The sequence below is a fragment of the Monomorium pharaonis genome, chromosome 11 (genome assembly GCF_013373865.1).
Source record: "Monomorium pharaonis isolate MP-MQ-018 chromosome 11, ASM1337386v2, whole genome shotgun sequence".
In the NCBI taxonomy this organism is placed as follows: Eukaryota; Metazoa; Arthropoda; class Insecta; order Hymenoptera; family Formicidae; genus Monomorium; species Monomorium pharaonis.
Genome location: NC_050477.1, coordinates 556,123 through 581,494, shown reverse-complemented (window position 1 = coordinate 581,494; position 25,372 = coordinate 556,123). Strand labels below are relative to the sequence as shown.

General features: G+C 35.7%; 2 protein-coding genes across 4 annotated transcripts; both read left to right on the top strand.

The window, feature by feature from the left end:
- The first annotated feature begins 1,767 nt into the window (after positions 1–1,767).
- Positions 1,768–11,877, top strand: LOC105839602 (facilitated trehalose transporter Tret1). The gene is made up of 5 exons (XM_036293584.1): positions 1,768–1,892; positions 7,533–7,741; positions 8,908–9,321; positions 9,593–10,164; positions 10,246–11,877. Exons 1-5 carry the CDS (start codon positions 1,804–1,806, stop codon positions 10,570–10,572), a joined length of 1,611 nt encoding a protein of 536 aa, XP_036149477.1. The 5' UTR covers positions 1,768–1,803; the 3' UTR covers positions 10,573–11,877.
- Positions 11,878–13,566: 1,689 nt separating this feature from the next.
- Positions 13,567–25,326, top strand: LOC105831727 (ras-related protein Rab-3). Of its 3 annotated transcripts, none has more exons than XM_012672083.3 (4): positions 13,567–13,762; positions 19,828–20,040; positions 20,299–20,589; positions 21,322–25,326. In XM_012672083.3, the coding sequence occupies exons 2-4, from the start codon at positions 19,828–19,830 to the stop codon at positions 21,478–21,480; spliced, it is 663 nt and encodes a 220-aa protein (XP_012527537.1). In that variant the 5' UTR covers positions 13,567–13,762; the 3' UTR covers positions 21,481–25,326. The 3 variants fall into 3 exon arrangements, with proteins under 3 accessions (XP_012527537.1, XP_012527536.1, XP_012527535.1); XM_012672082.3 differs by having other exon boundaries at positions 13,567–16,350; XM_012672081.3 differs by lacking the exon at positions 13,567–13,762 and adding an exon at positions 17,501–18,413.
- Positions 25,327–25,372: the final 46 nt, after the last annotated feature.

The following is a 25,372-nucleotide window of genomic DNA, read 5'->3' as shown; positions in this document are numbered from 1 at the left end:
CAGAGGTGTAAATCATTAGCTGATTAGTTCTTTTTTTAATGTCAGAAGCGTAAATCGTGAGCTGGCTAGTTTTTAATAAATGTCAAAAGCATAAATTGTGAGCTAGTTAGTTTTTAAAAAATATTTGGGGCGTAAATCGTGAGCTGGCTATTTGCAAGAAAAGCGCTAAACTATGATTATGAACTAAATAATTTTTAATTTGCTACCAGAAGCATAAATCGCAAGCTAGCTAGTTTTTAAAAAATGTTAGAAGCGTAAATCGTGAGCTGTTAAATTTTTTTTTAGTAAACAATATATGTGTACTGTTGCGTCGATGATCACGCACGTCCAACAATACAAGAATATTCAGGCATATTATACACGAGGCGTCGGACGATCGAACGTTCTCGCGTGAACGGACATGCATGGGCAAGTCGTGCGATGCAGGCCGGTGACGCGTCGCGAGACCACCAGAATCTTCCCGAAATCCTTCTCAAGGTATATAAGAGGGGACCGGTGAGACGAGCGTCACTCCTGTCGGGATACTCGAGCGGTTAACAACACAGTTTTTGTATCGTACGACGAACTCTACGTGCAGCCAATCAGTCGAGAACGCGCAGTGCCCGTGTATAAGTGATCCAGGAGCCGGGACTCACAGGCTCCGTCACCACACGTGGCCATAACGTACGACGCTCTCGAGCCAATATTCGAACGCTATATTCGGAAAGTAAATGCGCTATCGTGCGCGAACCAATATCTGTAAAGTGTATCACGAATTGAAATAAACTGATATTCTGTTACGCGAAATTACGGAGTGAAGATTAGTTTTTTCATCCCGACAAAACATGTACTATTTTAATACAAGCTAAGCTAAGAATAATTTTTATCTCTTTCATTAAACGTAGCACAAAAAAAATTTTAATATGTGCAATGTATGTGCAATGTTAATACATGTGACGTCCTTACCTAAAATGGTATTGGACGTAAGAAAAAATGGCTACTACATTGCATGATAGTACAAATAATATACGCATAGGCCATTTGGAATAGGACACCTTTATATGTATTTCTAATCCTTTATATACATATGTATTCCCAATGTTATGTGGAGTACCGCTAATGGTAATGCAAAAAATAGAGTTTACATGGTAACCCAAAAATCGTGAATGTTAACATTATCGATATGATCGATTTTATCAATATTTTTAGTTTCGTAAAAGTGGCGCCGCAGAACTTCAGGAGTTCGATTTCTTCAGTCCAGCTTCGCCAATTATTCTACTTTATCGATCTCGATCAAATGTAACCATCATTCCAGCATCCCCTTAAAAATTAAAAAATTTCCTCTTAATGGAAAATGAGTGTTTGATTTAATGTTAATTAGGATGTTTTGTAAAGATTAGCCAACAGAAACATTATTGCCACAAACTCCTGTAATTTGTTGAACATTCTATATTATAGCAAAATGTATTCCCAACGAAATATTTGAGTCGCTAGCTAATTAAATCTGTGATTTTTATATTTGATTAATTTAAAGTAAAGAATTAATATTAGACACAATGATGTTTCTATTACCATAGGTATGGAACACTTCGCTTTCGAGATTCTTTGTAAAAATAAATCCGTTTGCAACAACTTGTTTTTCTGGCATTTTTCTACACTATTATAGTTTAGCCTATAAGTGAGTTTCAACCAAAGTCGAAAATTAATGATGCAGAATGTAAAAATAATTATGCTTCGCAACATCGTGATCACATCATAGAATCTGATTTTACTTCACAGAGGAAGAAGGTCATCCTCGTTGTATCAGCAACTTCGTCTTTCGATATGCAAAAGAGTCGGAATGAAAACGAGAAAATCGAACCACGAACTAGTCCAACCGAAATGGCAGCTGAATGTGTGGAAAACGGAAAAAGGTTCGTTCACATCTTCTTGATTTTCATTTTTTATATCTAATTCTCAATTATACATGGAATAATCCTAGGTAAAATTTTTTTTACTCGAATACTGGAATATAAAAAATGTTGCTACAGAAAATTTTATTCTTTTATTTATAAATGTTTTGAAATCAAAATTACTATGCTTTAGATTTTTCTCTAAAAAGAGTATATCTAGAATGGAAGTAACATTAATAGCAGTTTTCTTTCCTATTAGACTTCTTAGATAATGATACACAGGGAAATTCTATAATTATTCAAGCAAATTTACAATTAACGCAAGATTCCAGAAATATCATTTGCAGTCATTTTTAGTGGCCTTGGCTTGTAGAACTTTATTCAACGGTAAAGTTATAATTGAAGAAATATATATATATATATATATATATATAGCGTTTAAAGAGTCTTTTGCATATCAAACAATCAATTATGTAAAAACGTTGTGTAAGAGTCCAGGAATTATTCAGTAATTATATTGTTTTTTTCGGCAAAAAGTTGCATTATTAATCTATTTAAAAAAGAGCAATTACAAATTTATGTTAATTAATCAAAAATACAGCTCTTTCTTTTTAATGATACATTTCTATCGACTCAACTTTCAGAATTAATATGTCGGATTCCGTTATATTATTAATCAGTTGATGCTCCTAGTTAAATAGACAACCGACAGGTCTTATTTACGTCTATAAAGCTGGCACAGCCACTTTAGCACAATCGAATAAAACTTATATAAAAATTTAGTGCTCTTTTGTTGCTAATTAGTTGCTCCATTCCGGATTTTGTTGCTCCAGCCGATTCGGAGAAAATAGAGGCTGTGCCAACTTAAAATTTAGTTAGCACAACCAATAAAAAATTTTTTTTTAAATTCAACAAATGCGGTGGATTCCTTTAGATCTAATTAGTTGCTAATTAGTTGCTCTATTCCCGAATTTTTTGCTCCATTAATAAACCCCGAAAACCACCCCAAAATTACCCTAGAGCAACAAAACATTCTAAAATTATAAATAACCACATATATCGAATGATAACAGTTCCTCGGTTTTATTGCTCGAAATTTATAACAATTCCGATTTCGTTGCTCCACCTTTATTGATTAAAAACCACCCCCAGCCACTCCACATTACCACAACACCTTAAAACTGACAATAGCAGCTAAATCTCGACTGATAACGCTTCACAGATTTTGTTGCTCGCAGTTTATAACAATTCTGATTTGGTTGCTCTACCAATATTGATTAAAAACCACCCCTAACAACTCCACATTAGCGTAACAATAAAACTAAAAATAGTAATTATATCTCGATACTGATAACGCTTCACCAATTTTGTTGCTTGCAGTTTATAACTTTATTGCAATAAACAATTGGCAACAAATTCAAAACTTGCATATCTTTTCAGAAACTAAATCGAGAAAGACTTTAATACCGAAATTAGTCTAGCAACAAATTCTATAAAAGTACTTTACTCTTGAACGCGTCCCAGCACAACCACTCTTTCAGCTAGTTTTTTGCAATAAACAATTAGCAACAAATTCGGAAACAGCATATCCTTTGAGCACCTAAATCGAGAAACATTTTAATACCGTAATTAATCGAGCAACAAATTCTGTAAGGGTACTTTACTCTTGAACGCGTCCCAGCACAACCACTTTTTCAGCCAGTTTTTTGCAATAAACAATTAGCAACAAATTCGGAAATTGTATATCCTTTGAGCACCTAAATCGAGAAACATTTTAATACCGTAATTAGTCGAGCAACAAATTCTGTAAGAGTGGTTGTGCTGGGACGCGTTCAAGAGTAAAGTACCCTTACAGAATTTGTTGCTCGACTAATTCCGGTATTAAAATGTTTCTCGATTTGAGTGCTCAAAGGATATGCAGTTTCCGAATTTGTTGCTAATTGTTTATTGCAAAAAACTGGCTGAAAGAGTGGTTGTGTTGGGACGCGTTCAAGAGTAAAGTACCCTTACAGAATTTGTTGCTCGACTAATTATGATATTAAAATGTTTCTCGATTTAGGTGCTCAAAAGATATGCAATTTCCAAATTTGTTGCTAATTGTTTATTGCAAAAAACTGGCTAAAAAAGTGGTTGTGCTGGGACGCGTTCAAGAGTAAAGTACCCTTACAAAATTTGTTGCTCGATTAATTACGGTATTAAAATGTTTCTCGATTTAGGTGCTCAAAGGATATGCAGTTTCCAAATTTGTTGCTAATTGTTTATTGCAAAAAACTTGCTGAAAGAGTAGTTGTGCTGGGACGCGTTCAAAAGTAAAGTACCCTTACAGAATTTGTTGCTCGACTAATTTCGGTATTAAAATGTTTCTCGATTTAGGTGCTCAAAGGATATGCAGTTCCCGAATTTGTTGCTAATTGTTTATTGCAAAAAACTGGCTGAAAGAGTGGTTGTGTTGGGACGCGTTCAAGAGTAAAGTACCCTTACAGAATTTATTGCTCAACTAATTATGGTATTAAAATGTTTCTCGATTTAGGTGCTCAAAAGATATGCAATTTCCAAATTTGTTGCTAATTGTTTATTGCAAAAAACTGGCTGAAAAAGTGGTTGTGCTGGGACGCGTTCAAGAGTAAAGTACCCTTACAAAATTTGTTGCTCGATTAATTACGGTATTAAAATGTTTCTCGATTTAGGTGCTCAAAGGATATGCAGTTTCCAAATTTGTTGCTAATTGTTTATTGCAAAAAACTTGCTGAAAGAGTAGTTGTGCTGGGACGCGTTCAAAAGTAAAGTACCCTTACAGAATTTGTTGCTCGACTAATTTTGGTATTAAAATGTTTCTCGATTTAGGTGCTCAAAGGATATGCAGTTCCCGAATTTGTTGCTAATTGTTTATTGCAAAAAACTGGCTGAAAGAGTGGTTGTGTTGGGACGTGTTCAAGAGTAAAGTACCCTTACAGAATTTATTGCTCAACTAATTATGGTATTAAAATGTTTCTCGATTTAGGTGCTCAAAAGATATGCAATTTCCAAATTTGTTGCTAATTGTTTATTGCAAAAAACTGGCTGAAAAAGTGGTTGTGCTGGGACGCGTTCAAGAGTAAAGTACCCTTACAAAATTTGTTGCTCGATTAATTACGGTATTAAAATGTTTCTCGATTTAGGTGCTCAAAGGATATGCAGTTTCCAAATTTGTTGCTAATTGTTTATTGCAAAAAACTTGCTGAAAGAGTAGTTGTGCTGGGACGCGTTCAAGAGTAAAGTACCCTTACAGAATTTGTTGCTCGACTAATTTCGGTATTAAAATGTTTCTCGATTTAGGTGCTCAAAGGATATGCAGTTCCCGAATTTGTTGCTAATTGTTTATTGCAAAAAACTGGCTGAAAGAGTGGTTGTGCTGGGACGCGTTCAAGAGTAAAGTACCCTTACAGAATTTGTTGCTCGATTAATTACGGTATTAAAATGTTTCTCGATTTAGGTGCTCAAAGGATATGTAGTTTTCGAATTTGTTGCTAATTGTTTATTGCAAAAAACTAGCTGAAAGAGTGGTTGTGCTGGGACGCGTTCAAGAGTAAAGTACTCTTATAGAATTTGTTGCTAGACTAATTTCGGTATTAAAGTCTTTCTCGATTTAGTTTCTGAAAAGATATGCAAGTTTTGAATTTGTTGCCAATTGTTTATTGCAATAAAGTTATAAACTGCAAGCAACAAAATCGGTGAAGCGTTATCAGTATCGAGATATAATTACTATTTTTAGTTTTATTGTTACGCTAATGTGGAGTTGTTAGGGGTGGTTTTTAATCGATATTGGTAAAGCAACAAAATCAGAATTGTTATAAACTGCGAGCAACAAAATCTGTGAAGCGTTATCAGTCGAGATTTAGCTACTATTTTCAGTTTTAAGGTGTTGTGCTAATGTGGAGTGGCTGGGGGTGGTTTTTAATCAATAAAAGTGGAGCAACGAAATCGGAATTGTTATAAATTTCGAGCAATAAAACCGAGGAACTGTTATCATTCGATATATGTGGTTATTTATAATTTTAGAATGTTTTGTTGCTCTAGGGTAATTTTGGGGTGGTTTTCGGGGTTTATTAATGGAGCAAAAAATTCGGGAATAGAGCAACTAATTAGCAACTAATTAGATCTAAAGGAATCCACCGCATTTGTTGAATTTAAAAAAAAATTTTTTATTGGTTGTGCTAACTAAATTTTAAGTTGGCACAGCCTCTATTTTCTCCGAATCGGCTGGAGCAACAAAATCCGGAATGGAGCAACTAATTAGCAACAAAAGAGCACTAAATTTTTATATAAGTTTTATTCGATTGTGCTAAAGTGGCTGTGCCAGCTTTATAGACGTGTCTTATTTATATCACATTTGTATTGCATAACTGTTTTAATGTATACATTCACGATATATAGAAGGAACTGGGCGTTAATAATATGCAAACAAAAACAAATCGGGATCCGGAGAGTTTATTACTCAAAATGCAGCTCACCAACTCTCACACCACTTCGCGCCGAGTCGCGTGCATGATTCCCCCCCCCCCCCTCGATCTGAACATGCGCCTTGACGGAACGGATCTAAAAAATTAAGAATATAAAATCCAAGGCATCCGTGTCGCATCTAATTGGTTTTCAGGGGAACTCCGGAGAAAGGGAGGGAATTGTAGAAAAAAAAACGTCAATGACATAATTTTGTGAGTTTCCGCAAGATCAATATATTCAGCCATACAATCGTTGCTGAAAATGAATGTAATCGTACACAGAAGAAAAGTAATATAGCCAATAACATAAGCGATTGCGGACTGCCAACTACATAAAATACTCAATACAATAATATTTGCTATTAATGCAAATACAATGTTGATACTGCAATAGCATATATCATTATATTGTAGTTGGTAGCCCGCAACTATCTTATTGAATATATTACTTTTTTTTCAGTGTACGATGTAGCAACAAGATTAATGATGTGATAAATAATTTTTACTCTCTTTCGCTTAACGTATTTGCATGAAGACGATGGAATTAATATTTGCATAATTAAACAATTCTTCTTAACACAATTGTGCTTTTTTGCAGCTATTAATCTTCATGCAGAAAAAGAATCTGTTATTATAACAATCTCACGCGGTAATTTTGATTAATTATTTATCAGAAAAATTACATCAGTAGATATATATTAGATCAGTAGATATATATTTTGTAACTTTTAATAATAATGTTATATTATTACAGTGTGTTACACGGGTATAATGTAAGATAAAAAAGATGGGCAAACAGAAACATAAAAATAACGACACGATAAAAATTACAGAATAACTCTACAGATACAGCTTCTGTAATTAATATAAATATTGCACAATAATTTATATTAAACTAATGTATCACTTTTACCAGAAAAAAAAGAGATAAAAATTGTAAAAAATGGGCAAGTAGTCGAATAGGTCGGATATCGGATAGTTGCCGGATATCCACATTTTTTATGCTAAAATCAGCATTTTCAGAAGAATTTAAAAGATAATTATAAGAAAAATATTATAAAATATTGCAAAAAATAAACGTAACAATTATTAATAATGTAATATGTATGAAAGGAAAAAAAATTAATTTATCACTGCATAATAAAAAATACGTATTAATACCTTTTTTCTCTACATATTTTAGAAGCGACGACAAAAAATCAGAAACACAAGATGAGGAAGCGTATATTTCCAAACTTCGACAAGCAATTCCGCAATGTTGTGCAGTCGGCGCTAAAAATTTACTCTTAATTACTTTTGGTTCAACCTTGGGATTTTCAACTATTCTTATCCCAGCATTGCAGAAGGAAGATTCGGACATCAAAGTCACGATGGAGGAATTAACATGGATCGGTACAAATTATTAATAATATAAATATAGCGTTGAAAAAATGTAATGTAGAATCATTTAAAGAATTTTTACTTTAAAATCAAATTTTTTCCTACTGGTTAATTAGAATTTTTCTTTTGCTTTTTTTTTAAATAAAATTCTTTTTCTTATTATAATGTTTTAAAAACAAAATATAAATAAGGATCAGGGAAACGAGCTATATACAATGTAGCAAAATAATAAGTAGTTATATTAAAAACAATTTGTTTAAATACGACAAAGTGTTTAGGACAGCGAAACGTTTCAATTTTACAAAGTCATTCAGTCGCTCATAATACAAAAATTAAGAAAATAAAAAACGATAATCAAACAAAGAAATTATGTTAAACGTTAAATAGTATAACGTAAAATGTCGAGAAGTGTAGAAATATTAAATAAACAAAAGTTAATAAATAAATAATAAAGCAAAGTACAAAATATAATTGGAAATAACACACGAAATCAGAGTCAGATTCGGAAAAAGCATCGTTTGTCAAAAAATAAAGTAAACAGACAGAAAAACCGTAGAAGAGTGGTCAATTATATCAAATAATCAAATAACATAGAAATGATTTTCTCTTTTTGAAGCAAAACAGAGAGAGAGAAAGAAAATAGTCGAAAACCGCTATCATTGCAAAAAAGTGTAAAGGCATAAATATTCAAATACTATATATTATATGGCTTGATGTCTTGAAAGAAATGAACGGTTGAAATATGAGATTTCGACTTTAAGTTAAACGGTTGAAAAAGGAAAGTTTAGAATTAAAACGTGTTCGATGAGACAAAAGTCAAGAGCGAAAATTTTAAAAAATTGTTACTGATAAAACTACTTATTCTTTCCCTACATTGTATATAGCTTGTTTCTCTGACCCTTATTTATATTTTGTTTTTATAACTTACATGAGCGTTACATATTTATTTAGTTTATATTGTTTCAATTTCTATCGATTAAATTCTAACAAAACTAATACATTAGTTCCCCATATTATAAATAATTTCAATATTAACATTTAAATTAATTAAAATTATTAAATTATACCATATGTATTTATAGTTCAATTGCATTTTATATAATAATTAATAATATATAAATCATTAATTATTATATCACGTCTGCAATTTCTTCATTGCACAACATATCCTCTTTCAGCCAGCCTGAATTTATTTCTCGTACCGTTCGGTTGTTTGGCCAGCGGACCGCTGTCGCAGTATCTGGGCAGAAGGAAGACGATGATGCTAGCGAATATACCGTTCGTGATAGCCTGGTTGATGTTTCATTATGCTAGTAAGCCCGCGATGTTGCTCGTGGCACTTGCGATGACGGGCCTGACGGGCGGCCTCCTCGAGGGCCCGGTTATAACTTATGTCGCCGAGGTAACGCAGCCCTACCTGCGGGGGATGCTTTCTGCGACTTCGACGATGGCGATAACCGTGGGTGTCTTCACGCAAATGTTGAGCGGCAGTTTAGTCGGCTGGAGAACGGTGGCGCTCATTAATCTGACTTACCCGCTTCTTTCCTTTTTCGCTCTGTGCTTAGTACCAGAGAGTCCGCACTGGCTCGCCGGTAAACTATTTCTATTTTATTTTATATTTATATTAAATTATTTTTACCTATTTATATAAATGTTAGAAAATTATTTTATTATGATTAAATGTTTTAACGGTTTAATAAATTATCACTATTTAAATCTATTACTTTGGTTAAATCAAAAAGTTTCTTTCATCATTCTTTGGAAGAGGCAAAATAAATGTTTGATTTTAATCTTTTGCTAAAAACCTGAAGAATTTAAGCTGGTTTTGAATTTTGAATGACAGTGAAAATCGACTTTTTTCAGCTAAGGATCGTCTCAAGGAATCGGAACGCGCTCTCTGCTGGTTGCGAGGCTGGGTAGGCCCGTCGGTGGTGCGAAATGAATTTGAAGCACTCCGCGATTCGATTCAGAAGTCGATTCAAACCGACACGGACAAGGAAGAGATCTGGCGAGCGTACACGAAACGGACCTTCTATCTACCTTTCTTCTTAGTCAGCGCGGGCTTCTTCATCAGTAACTTTGGTGGTAGCACCCTGCAAACTTTCGCCGTCGTGATATTCGAGAAACTGAACGCGCCGATCGACGAGTACACGGCCACGGTGTTCCTGGGTGTCGCCCAGGTAATCGGCATCATACTCTGCGTATTGATAATCCACCTCATGGGAAAGCGCAGGCTGACCTTTTTGTCGGTCGGCGGTAGCGGTATATGCTTGCTCATTATCGCGATCTACGGTTACCTCAACAACGCGGGTTACTTTGACGGAATCAGGTACAGCTGGATACCTACTACCCTCCTGATAGGCAGTGCTTTTGCAACGAATCTCGGCATCAGGACGCTGCCATGGATTCTCGCGGGCGAAGTGTTTCCCGTGAAGGTACGCAATTTATCTCTCTTTTAATATTCTTAAGTTTTAATTCCTAGGTTTAATCGTCTATGAATTCGAACTCGCCATTAGGTACGCAGCACCGCAACCGGCGCGGCCGGCATGGTTGCCTACGTCATGGCGTCGATTGCGAACAAAACTTTCCTCTACATGATGAACGGCATGTCGCTGCCAGGCACATTTTTATTCTACTCTCTGATTAACCTAGCCGGTTTGTGTCTATTGTATGCGATATTACCCGAGACGGAAGGTAAAACCTTGCGAGAAATCGAAGAACATTACGCCGGTATACAGAACCTGAAGAATCGGCCGAAAAAGGAACAGCAGGCCACCAAGGAGAAGTGGGCAGTCACGAATCCGGCGATCGTGTACGACGAGAGTACCGAAAGTAAATTGTAGATTGTCAGAAAACGAGTGGCAACTTCACGAATTAGATCATCAACGTAATTACATTTCAAACTGCCGACAAAATTGTCGGAAATCGGCTGACAATTTCGTGAATTAAATCATCAACATTATTAAATTTTAAACTGCTGACAAAATTCGAGTATTCTATTATATTATATGTTATATGTCAAATTAGACAAAGGAAATTTACGTAGTTTCTCTTCTATATTTACGTACGCTTGCAAAGGGCTATTATGTATTTCTTTCAAACGCAAAGTTATGTAATTAAGATAATTTAAATTTGATCAATTTATGTAAGCATGTTAAATAAGTATAACTGCGCGGTTTACGCCGCTACTTAATAACGTTGTTATTTATATGTATAATTGTATGTTGGATGAGGAATAAAAAAAAATTGATTTTGTAATATAGAATACAATTTGCATAAAAGAGAGAGAGAATTATAAAGCTTATTTGATTGATGTCTATTTAATGCAAAGTGTACAAGATCGCAAGTGATAAATTAAACGGGTTTTCCCCAAAAAAATTTCTGGCAAAAGATTGAAAAACTAGTGCTATTGAAAAATTTTAGTACGCAGTATTTTTATTTATTATTTTATATTTTTGAAAGGGAGCCGGTTGCCATAGAGTGCTTAATATCATCGTTGATATTACTGCTGATTAATCTTTAGAAATGGAGATATTGATTTATCGTTTCTAAACTGGTCGCGATTCTTTTTGCCAAAAAAATTACCATAGCTAAATAATAATTAAAAAATTGACAAAAAAATAAGTTTCTAAAAATTAGTAAAATACTTGACAGACTTATTTTGTTAACTTGAGATTCATTTTCTTCGTTATTGCTTATGAAAATTCTTATATTTCACAAAGACTTTCTCATTCTCTTATTGCAATTGAACTTATGTAGATTTATTATAATGAAAATGAATAGAATTAAACCTACTATATTAACAAACGTTATTGCTTCTCTGTGATGATTCGATAATCTTTAACACTAAATGTAAAATAAAATTTAACAAAGCGTAAAATCACGTGTCATATTTTTATAAGTAAACTCAAATAGTTACAAAATAATTTATATACGTTCTTAATAAAAAATATCAACAAATAGAAATACATATTAAGTTTTTTAAAATCCAATTTCTTTGTGTAATAAATCAGGCAGCAATGCGCAGTAAATAAAGCGTAGCAAATTTTTTGTATAATCTATAAAATGTAATAAAAATTCTTTAAAACTTATGTTAGATAAATTAGAAAATTATTATTTTCCTCATAATTTTTAATCTTCTATGTATATGTCATTTAATCATATATATTTACTTCTTTAAGTCGATTAAAAGTAATAAAATAATTTGTAGATTATTAAAATATAAAAGAAGTATAGATGTATTTGTATATATATATGTATAACAAAATAACGATTTCTTATTTTTATTCTCCTTATTATTTTTAAATTGTGTATTGTTTCTATTTTTCCGCAAATGTCCATTACATTTTATTCACAAATTGTATGTAGATGCGTGTGTATGATATGTAAATGTATATATGTATATGTGTATTGAACTCAATTCAATGACAAACTCAATAGCAGTGTATTGAGTTGACTCTGTGGGTTTACTAACAATGTGACTAAATGATTGTGTGAATTAATTAACCTTGTGAAAGCATAAATTAATTAAAAATTCCGTGATACTGTGGCCATCTAATGATTGAAGCAAATTGTATTAATCGTAATAAATTGTAACTTAAATCAATATTAATAAATAATTATAGAAAAAACGGCTTGCCAACCGACAGAAATACAAGCAGAAGAGCTCATGGTTCTTCAATTTTACTATAGATGGAGAACATGTAGTCTTTATATTTGAGATATATGTATAGATTGATTATGAATTTCATACTGTCCATCATTAATGATAGATTTTAATGATTGAAAAATTGTTCAATTAATATAGAATTAATTTTTCAATAAAAAATTTAGAAAAACTTTTTAAAATTTTTGATATTTATTAATTTGATATTCTTATTATTAAATATATTTTTTTAATTAAACATCTAAATAATATTCTTCTTTTCCAGAAAGGAAGAATAGCAAAGCGTTTGATTTTATTAAACTATTTAGATAAATTATATTTATTAAAGTATTTAGATAAATAAAATTAATTTTCTGAAAATTATCAGATGATTTAACGATTAAGTATACCTACAAAAATTTTTTAAAATAATATAACTCTTTAATTTAAATCCAAAGACTGTCTAACGGTTTGATTTTTTCTTTTTTCTTTTCTGATAACAAAATTAAGTACAAATTTAAAACATATATAAAAACAATTTCAAAATTTAAAAGAATCTTTTCAAATCAATGTTTGAAATAAAAGAAATTCCGAACGTTTAAACTAAATGTTTTTCTGTTAAAAATTCTGAATAACGGTTCATTCCTTCGGTAAGAAAAAATATCTGAAGGGACTGACAATAAATAAAATTATCGGCGCTGCGATCGATTTGCGAATCTCACGCAAGATCGCGGCGGATTGGAAGTCGCGGAAAGTCATTCGGGGCGAGATATCTGCGGGGCATCCCCCGGATCAACAAGTGTTCTCTCTCTCCCCGGTGAGCGTGTACTTCTATTCACGATTATATTGATGTCAGTCGGGGTTGCTGGTGGCGCAGGCGCGGATCTCTCCCCCCCACCGGATCGGACCCGACGACGGGCGGGGGTCGTACGAAATGGTCGATATTTTAACTATAGGTAAGCGGGTGGTCTACTACGGTGCGCGAGACGCCTCAACGAGATCGGGCAGTCCAGTTTCCTTATATTCGCTGTTACGAAATAAACTCCCCCTGTCGTGTGCCGTGCTGGTCAGTGGTGCGAGAGATATTCGCGGGAAAGCGCGTCGTTGTCAGCCAAACGAGAGGGAAGATCGACCGCTTGGCCGCCTCCCCCGCCGTCATCATCCCTCTCCTGCGCGTACCCCCCTCGTGCGTTAATATTAATCGATCGGCAGCCGAGCGCAGCGCAGCGCGTGGTGCATCCCGTCCGTCGTCGCATCTCACGTCGACAGCCGACAGCGAATCCGTGCGGGATTTCCCACGTCTCGACGATCACAGCGAGGAGACCGTTCCGTCGTCCGCGCGAAGGGAGACAGCTTCCTTCCCCATCCCCAGGGAGTGACTCTTCCAGGTGACACCCCGAAGCACTCTTCTCGCGTTCGCGATCACGCTAGAGAGAACCCCAAGAACTCGCGAGAGAGGCTATCCCTCGTGAAAGTAAACTCGTCGATAGTCTGCTTATTGATTTCTCTCCTCATCTCTCTCTCTTCCTCTCTCTTTCTCTTGCTCTTACTCTCCTTTTCTCTCTTGCTCTCTCGTGGCCCCTGCCTACATCATTTTGATATTTCCACATTTACTTTGAATCCTCCATCCTTTCTTTTAACTTTACGTAAAATACATACCGATCTAACGAATACATAGAAACATGTTACTACTTGTCTATTTTATGTCTGTTTTCTTCTCTCTTTCTTTCTCTCTCTTCTATATTTTCAAATTGTATTCGTTCAAGTTTGTCCTTTTCACGTATTGTCCGACAACTTGTGAAAAACTTGGCTCAATGTACATGATAAAGTCTCCTCTCTCGTTCTCTCTCTCCTTCCCGCTTTCTGTCAGACGTAAAAACTGCGGGCATGATCGCCTGGCCTTTCATTCACTCGAGCTCACTTTCTGCGTTTCATGCGACGCCGTGGAGTCGTCGTGACGTAGGCGACCATGCTCTGGCCCTCTTCCGATCAATTCCCCGTTCGACCATTTGTCCGTTTCACGTCATCCTCGTCCTCACCTCGCATCCTCGGTGTTTTAAAACTTCACGAAGAATCGCCCTGCGACACGTAAAAATCCCTTCGCGCAAATTTTTCATCGATCATCAACGTTAAAAAAAAAAGAAAGAGACGAGACATAGGCCGATAAGTTAGTTCGCTGTCGTGCAACACCCAGCTGAGTATCGACCTTCATAATCGGGCGTGATAACTGTCGGAGAGCGACTTTCATAGATCGTCTCTCCGAACGAAGAGCCGGTACAATGTGCAACGCCATAATTGGCTCATCTTTGGACAAGCAACAAATTTAAATTATTTGTTCTTAGACAAACAAAAGATTAAGTTAGAGTAAAATACAAATCAAACGATGTGGCACGATGCTCGCCGTCAAGTATTTCAGCCTTCCGTACAATTTTCATTTAATCTTGCATCTCAATTATAGATCCACTCGTAATTGGTTTTACAAAGTTAATCGAACTTTACGTTACTGACTTATTATCAGTTTCGATGGTGGAGAGTCGTTGCGACATAGCCGTCAGCTGAACGAAGTCTCGAAGGGAACTCGATTGCTCGTATTACCCCGACGTAGGCGCGCCGGGCGGCTGTTCAAAGACTTCGCCTCTTTTACGCTAACGCGCGTGCTTCTGACGTAAACGGAGGCTCCATCTTCCGTCGCCGTTCATTCTACGGATGCACTGAAATCGAAACTACGTAACTACGCGCGGGGCGAACGGGAACGCGAGAGCACACGAGCGCGAGCGTGGGCGGGCAACCGGGCATGACAATCGATTTGCCTCCGAAAATATTTTTGCTCCCCTCGCTTGCTCCGCCATCGGAAATCAATGGCATCGAGCGCGGCTTCGCTCGGATCGGAGGCGTCCGCCGATGGCGATAATTGCGATCCGACTCGATGTCGCGAATCGGGTTACAGGTCAAGAGAGATGAATAGGCCCCTTTCATTCATTTCATCCTCGCAAAATCCGACTCCAGTTCCAGTTTTCAGATTTTATCGCGGACGCTCGCTATGCATTTCGCCATTTACGTATGTTGCACTCTACGGGAGAGCGGATGCCGCGTGGGATTTAATACGAGTACCCCTCGTGTTAATTTCCGCAGGCTTCAATGATTCTTTAAATAAAAACGCAAAATCTGGAGAACTTAATTAACCGACATGCGAAGCGATAGGGTATCGAGAGCAAAATTGTTGACCAGCGAGATACAGCGCTATCAACCGAGATTGATAATAAAACTGAAATTCGCAACTTCGAACGAAAGCGAAGTTGCCAAGAAGAAATGGACTTGTCCCGTCGTCGCCGTCGCCGTCGCCGTCGCCGTCGTCGTCGTCGTCGACGTCGTTGTCGTAGTACCATCGATTTCCGTATCTACTTGACCTCCGTAGAACGCGCGACGCTTCAATCATCATCTGTCCAACGAGACACGTACAATTACCTACCACCATCCGTCACGGAAATCGTCGTAACACTGTAGAACAATGCTCGCAGGTGGTGCGCGTACCTGCGCTTTTCTTCCTTTTCTTTTTTTCCTCCTCTACGAGAACCGACCGTTGTTAACGTTGACATGACATACGGTGCCGATATCGTTATCGCACACGGAAAACCTTGTCCTACTTTTTCCTTTAAACGTGCCGTATAGTTGTATGGGGCGTGTATGTATGCGTGTGTGTGAGTGCGTGACGCAATCTTCCGGATGAGATTTTATCCTCTCCCTTTTACGCCTCGCGAAATAATTGCATGCAGTGCTCCCTGTGTAATTGCCGTGGTCATGTTGTCTTGATCGCGCCTGTTTAGCGGGTTTGCAACTCCGAGCAGTGATACACATAATCGTATACGCGTATTAACGTGAAGGCACATGAGAGCCTAAGAGGAGAGTTTGATCTGTGATCTGGCCTCGAGTTCCTCCTGTCGAGAACGTCAAGATGCCAATAATGTTTCAGTCATACGTAAGAGAAATTTGCGAGTGCTCAAAATACAAATAGATTCGGCGAAAAGAAATTTTTAATGCAAAGCTCGGTAGATTTGATAAAAAACTGCACGGACAATTGAAAATTGAAGAAACGAACTTGGGAATTTATTCTGACTATAATTTATGATAATCAAAGTTAAAGAACTGCGAAGAAAGATGAGAAACTTCTATTGAAATTCTTAACGAGAAAAAAATAGACTTTAAATCCTGATTTTATTTTCAAGTATGTTCTTCTATACTCTCTCTCACAATAAAACCTTGTGTAAGCAAGATGTCCGCGAATCTCTGTCGGCGGAAGGACAGATAGCATTTTTTTTTTTTTTTCCTTAACTTAGGATGGGAAATCGAGCGCGAAATCGATAGAAACCTGCTACCGGATCTAACTAAAAGTTTCTTAGTTCCCTTAGTAAAACCCTCGGTTTTACATTCGTGCAGGCAGGTATTTATAGCACTCGATCCGCCGATTTATTTCCAACCGCAAGTATATAGCCGCGTTACTTTTGACGAGTCGATAATCGATGAGCTGGAAGAACAATTTCTTCCTTTGCATTTTTATAGCGAGAACGGTTATTTCCGCGACGAGAGAAAATAACGACGAAAAATGATACCTCCGTTAATTACTGTTACGCTAATTAAATTAGATGTCATTCCATTAAAATGAATTTTCTCTCTTCTTGTAACGGCTTAGCCTGACTTTGTAGGATTCGAAAAAATCCGAAAAGTATTATAAAATAGAAATATGTAATTTCGTACATATACTTAAAAACTTAGATAATTTTGCATTTATTTATGTATTATATGTATGCTTTACTTTTATATGAGATAGCAACGTTTTATTCTTCAACATAATTGTAAGTTATTACTTTAATATGTTTCAGTAATAATCTATTCATGAATATTTTTATTCGTTCAGTCTGAAATCAAATTTCCCTTTAATAACAACAGGCTATTAAAAATAAATTTTCCCCAAATTGATATATCTTTAACAAAAGCGTCTCATTCTGTTAGATATAAATACATATAAATTTCAATTTCAATTTTCAAATTAATAAAAAAAAAACATCAGCGTTATATTTAATGTGACTAAATGTGTATAAAAAATCATACAAATTTTTGTTTAAAAGTGCTTGAAAAATCTACAAATAAAAGATTATTCATACTTGCAATACCGAACAGCTAAATGATAAGAACAAAGGCACGAACGCAGTCGTACGCACCTGTGCTAACCGCAGGCTATCGTTCGCAGCAGGTTCGATTATCGTCGTTGACACGTCGTGCGTGCGGAAGCAGTACAGTGGAATAAGAAACGGAAGAAAGAACCGCGAACCGTCGCCACGTCGTTATTTACTTGGGCCAGTGTCGTTAGATAATTTCGCACTACCGCCGTGCCGTTTGCTGATACAAATGTCGTGTATCTCACAGTAATTCCTTTATCATTCGATAGTTCGGTTAATTAATTAACGTTGAGTGAGTGGAGAGACGATATATTGTATTTTGCGCCGCGACAAGGAGCAAGAAATAGTGAGTGTCGAAGAAGTGATCAAGAGTAATCGAGAACATCGGCATAAACATCTGCTGATCCGAAGGAAGATTTAAAGTCGAAGTGTCGAACAAACATCTAAATTAATAATTCTTAATGATATCGAAATAAACTGCTGAAAGCGTAATGAAACAATTACTTAAACAAGATTAGAAAGAGAGACAGGCGGTTGATGAGTTTTAGCTAATGAAATGAGAGGCGTTTAATTAAACGGTGAATAAATTACAGATAACAGAGAAAACGAGACTAGACTAGAGACGTCTGAAATAAAATGGTTAATAAATTGCAGTTAAAAAGAGATGTGATCGAAGGCTGCACTAAGGGAAAAGTGTAAAAGGACAAAGAGATCGATTGGGTGTCGCATTAATGTGACGTTTGAGATGTCGAGGAGATACGAGAACGCGTCCTACACGCCGGTTAAGGATTCCGTTTTCGAGCTACGCACGCGGATGGCCCGGATGCTGTCCATCGTCGAGATTACCTCGCAGAGGAATAATCCGGTATCGGAATATCGACTCGACATGAGTATCCGTTTGCACGAGCGAAGGGAGGCCCAACTGAGGAAGGGAAAAAGCGCGAGAGAATTCAATGGACTTCCAATTAAGATTTACATGCGCGATAATATTAACGACTTATAAGTTCTCCATGATCAAGTGATTTTATTGAATTTTGCGCTTGTAATTTTAGTCAAGACTGCCGAGAGAGATTTATATGAGAATAATTATATAAAAGCTATAAAAAGTTAATAAAATTTAGTTATATGTATCTTTATATTCGGGTCAAAAATGTTGCCATATTTTTTTAAAAATTAAGAACTGAAGATACGATATTTTAGTATTTCAAGCCTTTAAAAAGACGAAGACTGGAAAAATCTTTAAAAAAAGGTTTTTACATGCCAAAGCCTTTCGAATAGTCGATTTATGATTCGACAATGCCAATAAAAAGTGCATATTCCAACTGCATTTTTGAGTGTTTTCAGTTACATACAGCTTTCAATCCTGCTTTGTCAGAAACATCCAAAAAGTATTGTAACCCGAATCCATGCAGTGTTTATTTTGTTTCTGTCATAACTGACAAAAGAGAAATTTCCAGGAAGAAAAACTATTCGACAAACAATTCCCCTGAAAAGTTACAGTTTTGAAGAGACAATACTTTTTATTGGTGTCGTTGAATTGATTCCAAAACTCTGCGGGATACAGAGTAAAGAGAGCTGAATTTCTCTCGTGTGGCTTTGTGTGCCTCAAACTTTTCGATATTTTTATCCAACGTTTTCGTGAACATGACCAAGCAACCCGATAACCGTGGCGAATTTTGCATCAGTAGTAAGCTTATCTATTGCATCAAACACCTCCTCTTGTCAATCTCGTTCGAGTAACGAGCAGTTTTATGACGTGCACATGCAAAATTAACAATAAGTCTCGTGTATTTTTTAAATGCATAAATAGGTATTAGAAAATATGAAAAAATAACATATACTATTCTCATAATTTTTATAATCAATTCTGTATTATATTATAAAAATAATATCTAATTTAATTTTAACATTTAATTTTGATCTTATAATCAAATTCTCTTTTAAAGATATCAAATGCTGGAATGAATAAAAAATCCCTTATTTATAATTCTCACAAATTCTCAAATTTATATATTTAAAAATATTAAAGTTAATCTGAGTTCATAAATTCTATATTATATAAAAAAATTAATCTTATTGAAATTTAAATTTAATTTTGATCTTACAATAGAATTCTATCTTAGAGACATTAAAAAGAGATTAGAGGATTTAATCCTTCGATTATGCGATTGCTTTAAATTCATAAATTTTTGCATTCATTTTATATCATTTTGTACAACTTTTTTCAAAAAATTATCTGAATTTATAAATTAAGCTAATATTGTATAATTCCTTTGCAGATGGCGCGTCAGGATGGCAGAGATGCCGCGGATCAAAACTTCGATTACATGTTCAAGTTGCTGATAATCGGCAACTCGTCCGTTGGGAAGACCTCTTTCCTTTTTCGTTACGCGGATGATTCCTTCACTTCGGCTTTCGTGTCAACCGTAGGGATTGATTTTAAGGTGAAGACGGTCTTCAGACACGACAAAAGGGTCAAGTTACAAATCTGGGTCAGTATATAATCAAAACACATTATGAGAGTCATAATATAATTTCTTAACAAAAAGCAGCACTTACGTGTTAACAGATTTTTCGAAAACCATGCATGTATTAAAAAATAATGACTAGCTTGCACAATAAGTAAATATATATCACTTTGCGTTATAATTTTAATCAGAGATATTTTAACAAATTATACAATACTTTTAGAAATATTGTAAATACTGCTTATCGAGTACAGTTAATCATTAATCAAATGGTTTTTACAGGACACGGCAGGTCAGGAAAGATACAGAACGATTACGACGGCCTATTACAGAGGCGCAATGGGTTTCATCTTAATGTACGACATCACAAACGAGGAGTCCTTTAATTCAGTTCAGGATTGGGTCACACAAATAAAGAACTATTCGTGGGACAATGCCCAAGTAATTCTCGTAGGCAACAAATGCGATATGGAAGAGGAGAGGGTGATCAGTACCGAAAGGGGTAAACAGTTGGCGGATCAATTAGGAGTACGATTCTTCGAGACATCGGCCAAAGAAAACATCAACGTCAAGGTACGTGGTCACAAACTCAGTAATATTAACCAATTATTTGAGCAATTGTTATTTATACATATAAAGAAAAAATACAAATTTCATATTTCTAAAAATATTAATAAATAAAATTGCATACATATATACAGGAAATGTTTTTGACTCTTTCGTTGCCTTCCTGTACAAAGATTTAAATAATCATAACCATTGTGTAATTAATAATTGCTTAATTAACGCGTCTAATTAACAACTTCAGTATTCTTAATAAATTTAAAAAAAATAATAACATACTTTTTTGTAGCAGCGTATTTAAAATGTTAAGTGTTTATTCAGAGCCAAATTTCTATATTTCTTGTATCTATTGATATGTATACTAAAGAAAAAAGTTGTAAATTTTTCAGCTTGATTAAATTTCTGTAGTTCAAGTATCGATTCAAGTATTTTATGTATTTAAGTTAAATGCATAAATACTTGAACTGAAAAAATTTAATCAAGTTAAAATATTTAGTAAAATAAACAATTTGTTTTCTCAATGCACAATTAAATATTATATTTAGTTGTGCATTGAAAAAAATTTAGCCCAACATAATATAGAAATGAAAATTTTTTGACCTCCTTTTCAATCTCTGACACATTTCCAATCTCGGTTTATTGTACTCTCGAAGTAGATGCGAACGCGAGGCATATCGATCCCGCCTATCACGTGAGGTCACGTAGATGATCGATTCTTTTTTTTCTCTCTCATTTCGGCAGGCGGTGTTCGAGACGCTGGTGGACATAATATGCGACAAGATGAGCGAATCTCTCGACAATGATCCAACCCTGATGGGTGCGGGCGGTGTGGGCCAGACCAAGGGCCAACGACTCACCGATCAGCCGACCAATCCAGCGAACGCTAACTGTAATTGCTAAAAAAATGCGACACGCAGAGGGGGAGGAGAAAAACGAGAGATCGAATATTTTGTGCATGTGTCTGCGCGCATGTGTGCACGTGTGTGTTACGTGTGTTAGAAAAAAGGCAGAATGAAGAAGAGAGAGAGATAGAGAAAGAGAGTAGAAGGAGGAAGAGGAGGAAGTGTCGTGTGTGACGCTGGTGTGTTAACTAGTCCATTTACTTCGTCGTTCCCTCTCGTCATGTTATTTATTTCAAAATTTGCCTTTTATTCTCAGCCGGTTCCTTTCGCCTTTTCTTGGCGCGAGATGATATATATGAATAATGTACGCTATAAATATATAAATATATAAATATATATATATAATGATTGTGATCATCGAGGTACGACCGAGTTAGTCAACGACCGGTCAAATCAACGGTCGTGGTTTTCTTTTCGGGTTCATCCGTTTGACAAGAGCCAGAGATGAATTCGACGTAATCTCCGAAAGTTCAAATTTCCACGTTGTGGATACGCGAAAATATATCAATTGTCGAGTTTTCATTGCCAGAAATAAACGTCAATTGTAATGAGAATAAATTCATTCTTTTATAAAGATTAATCAAGCTTAATTGTTTAGAGACTTAATCAATTCTTTATTTCCTTCCGGGAAACCAAAGGAAACAAAAGATTCTATTGAGTCGCGTTAATCTCATCTGGACAAAAACGACTTTAAATCAATAAAAAAAGCAAGTTTCACAAAAATAATTTTATTTTAATCATAATCGTTCACAGTACTTTTTTATTGACAAAAACATCATGAATTTCATATTATGCCGAAATAATAATTTCTTTTACTGATTATTTTTGATCAATGGCATGCATAAAGATTATTCTCACGTGTCTGTGGCGTCGAGATTTGAAACCAAAGAAAATGATGCGTGTTTTGATTTCTGTTAATGAGAAAAAGACAAGATAGCAAACCGCGAGGGGAAGAAATTGAACGAAGGTGCATTTTGTTTTGCGGTTAATAATGATTAATGACGACGATCGTTACAGCAGGGACGATGTTGCTCATTCGATGTTTGGCAGTGTAGACACTCGCAAAATTGAGTGACTTCATGTCTCAAGTCCACAAGGATTAAGTAGGATACACCCAGAACAATCTGACAATAAGCGTCAATCACTCGACAAAGCTCCACGAATTCAGAATGTCGCTCAATCAGAGACGTAACAAGGTCGAATTAACCCTTTAGTTCCTCTAATTTGACAAGAGCAACGCAGATAATATAAAGTTCGCGTTTTAATGTCGCTCCGAAGCTGCGATTGTAAGCTATTTAGAGAAAGGTATATTATTCAAAAGAGTATTTATATTTAAATATTGTCAAATACATTTAATATTTAATATTTAGATATCATGTAACAATTAGTGGCATTATTGCAGCAATAAAAGCGACGAACGTAAGTATGTTTAAAACGTTCACGAAAACCAGAGGAGTTGAAGGGTTAAGCGCGGAAGAGCGATACGATATATGCCCAGCACGATTTGGTATACGTTGACATACATTGTAATTAAAACGGCGAATTAAATAAGTCTGACGATATAATCGGATACTATAAACTGAAAAATTGTTCAACTTTGAAAATAAGAGTATGAAAAATATTTCAGCAACATGCGCTTTTAAGAAATTTTAAATAAGTAACGTACCTGTTTCCAAAGTTAAAACATTTTATTTTATTTTTTGAAGCAAAAAAAAAGTCGTTACCAATTTTGTTTAGTACACCCGAAATGTTTTATTTCAATCAATAGTGTTCGATTATTCATGCGCAATCGATGATTCACTGACGTATGCTTGACGTATGACTTTCGTAATTTAAATATAAATTGTCACGATGATGATAGCGCAATCATATGCACCATTTATTTTCATTCACGAAAATACGAGCACATAAAGCTATTCGGATGCTAAATTGGGGATGTTTTAACGTCTTAAAACAACTGCCAGTTGAGTCGTCTCTTGAATAATTCCTTGTTTTATTACAAATCATCATTGGCGATGTTTAAGTAATATCCGTTAACGACATTGTCGTTTTAACGTCTTGTTCAGATTAATTATAAAATTAAATGTCGACACTGTTACTCGTGAGAGTATCTGACTGCGCTGTCAATACTTATAATTGTATCTTTGTTTCGTTCTCAACTCATATAAATTCATTCACACGTCTTGTTCAGTACGGAAACTGATACTTCTAGATACAGAGGCAAATTGAGGGACAAACTGTATAGCAAAAGAAACTCAATTTCTGTAGTTTTCGCTGTGCGTAATTAATTATCCGCACGGTTATCCATCAAGCGACTCCCGGAACGAAGAGATCGCGAGCGGGGGAGAATATTGTCTTTGGCGTGAAATGTTAGATTCCTGAATTTTTCGAGACACTGTCAACGCGGTATCGCGTAAACGTTCAAAAGCTATCAAAGTTAGCCAGTTCAAATTGTATCGACCCTGTAACTGCACATACACATACTCTCTCCGCGAAATTATTTAGGATATTGGAAGCATTAACGAACATTATTACCGGGATCGACGAAGGCCGAGATTACCACAGGGTCGGATGTAAATTCTTAATTATATTGTAAATCATTCAGAGAAACCAGCAGCATCGATCTGGCGTCAATTATCGAGGAGTGCCGGCGTCCCGCTTTACTTGAGTCGTCATCCGGCGTTAAACCTACTTATTAGGTAAGCTGCCCTCTGTACATAAGTGAGATAATAAAAACAAAAAGGTATCTATCATGTATCATTGAATCTGTAATGAGATGTAACGTATGCGTTAATTTAGCCGCGCGGATCCTCTCGCGGGTATCTCCTCGGGGGGAGAGAGAGAGAGAGAGAGAGAGAGAGAGAGAGAGAGAGAGAGAGAGAGAGAGAGAGAAGAGAAAGAGAGAGAGAAACGCGGCCCGCGACACCGCGAGTGCACCGATCGATGCGCAATTAATCGATCGCGAATTAGCGAACCGTCGACAACGAATGCGTCCTCGTGCAACCGAGGAACTGAGAATGAGAAAGAGAGGAAAGCAACGTGTGTGTGTGTATGTGTGTGTAAAAAAAAAAAGGACGCGTGTTCGAAAAGACGCGCGGCTGTCAAGCAGACGCTGCGAGCGGTGTAATTTCGACGAGTTCGATTTTTGCTATAGATACGGAAAGGTCTTACGCCAATTATCGCGTTATTCCATTTACTAAATAAACAGAGATCGTTCCTACGTCTATTTTTGTCTACGGTACACTGGAAAATTGGAACTCGTTGAAATTACACGGGATATCAATCTTGGTTCTTTGTTTTTTTTATCGGGTCCCTCTCTTTTCTCTATACTTTCTCCACTTCAAATGCAAAAAAAGGAAAAGAGAGAAGCGAAAGTAAGAATATGAAAAAGAGAACAATAATTTTTTGACAATCCATGGTACGAATTTTGTGCTCTTTTGTGAAAGAATGTTGAATGAATTTTTAACGTGCAATGTATCTAATTTGTAGCGCCGCAAATATATATCACAATCAACATGAATACACTTATGAAACAAAACATCGATTTCGACAAGTCAGATTGTAACAATTGTGAAAATATTTCATATTCCTACTTTCTCTTTTCCTTATGTATATATATTTTTGGCGAGAGAATAGGAAGAGGAGGAAAATGCAAGTGTCGTAGAAAGCGCAGGTAAAGTGAACCGACCTATCGATGTAACCCAAATGCTAATCAATAAAGAGGCAAGATTTTTTTTTCCGGCTGTCGCGGGCATCTGTATGTATGTACCGTACGGTGTGTAAACTGTACTATATATATACGCCTAATATTAATAACACTACGTTAATGGGAAAAAAAAAAAAACAATCTACCGATACACTTCACGTACACAGCGCAAGAGAGCAACGGA

Coding starts and splice junctions, on each gene's coding strand:
- LOC105831727 (XM_012672081.3), top strand. CDS start 18,294: ATGTCGAGGAGATACGAGAACGCGTCCTACACGCCGGTTAAGGATTCC. Junction 20,041..20,298: donor GGGTCAAGTTACAAATCTGG/GTCAGTATATAA, acceptor TGGTTTTTACAG/GACACGGCAGGTCAGGAAAG. Junction 20,590..21,321: donor AAGAAAACATCAACGTCAAG/GTACGTGGTCAC, acceptor TCATTTCGGCAG/GCGGTGTTCGAGACGCTGGT.
- LOC105839602 (XM_036293584.1), top strand. CDS start 1,804: ATGCAAAAGAGTCGGAATGAAAACGAGAAAATCGAACCACGAACTAGT. Junction 1,893..7,532: donor TGTGTGGAAAACGGAAAAAG/GTTCGTTCACAT, acceptor TACATATTTTAG/AAGCGACGACAAAAAATCAG. Junction 10,165..10,245: donor GCGAAGTGTTTCCCGTGAAG/GTACGCAATTTA, acceptor ACTCGCCATTAG/GTACGCAGCACCGCAACCGG.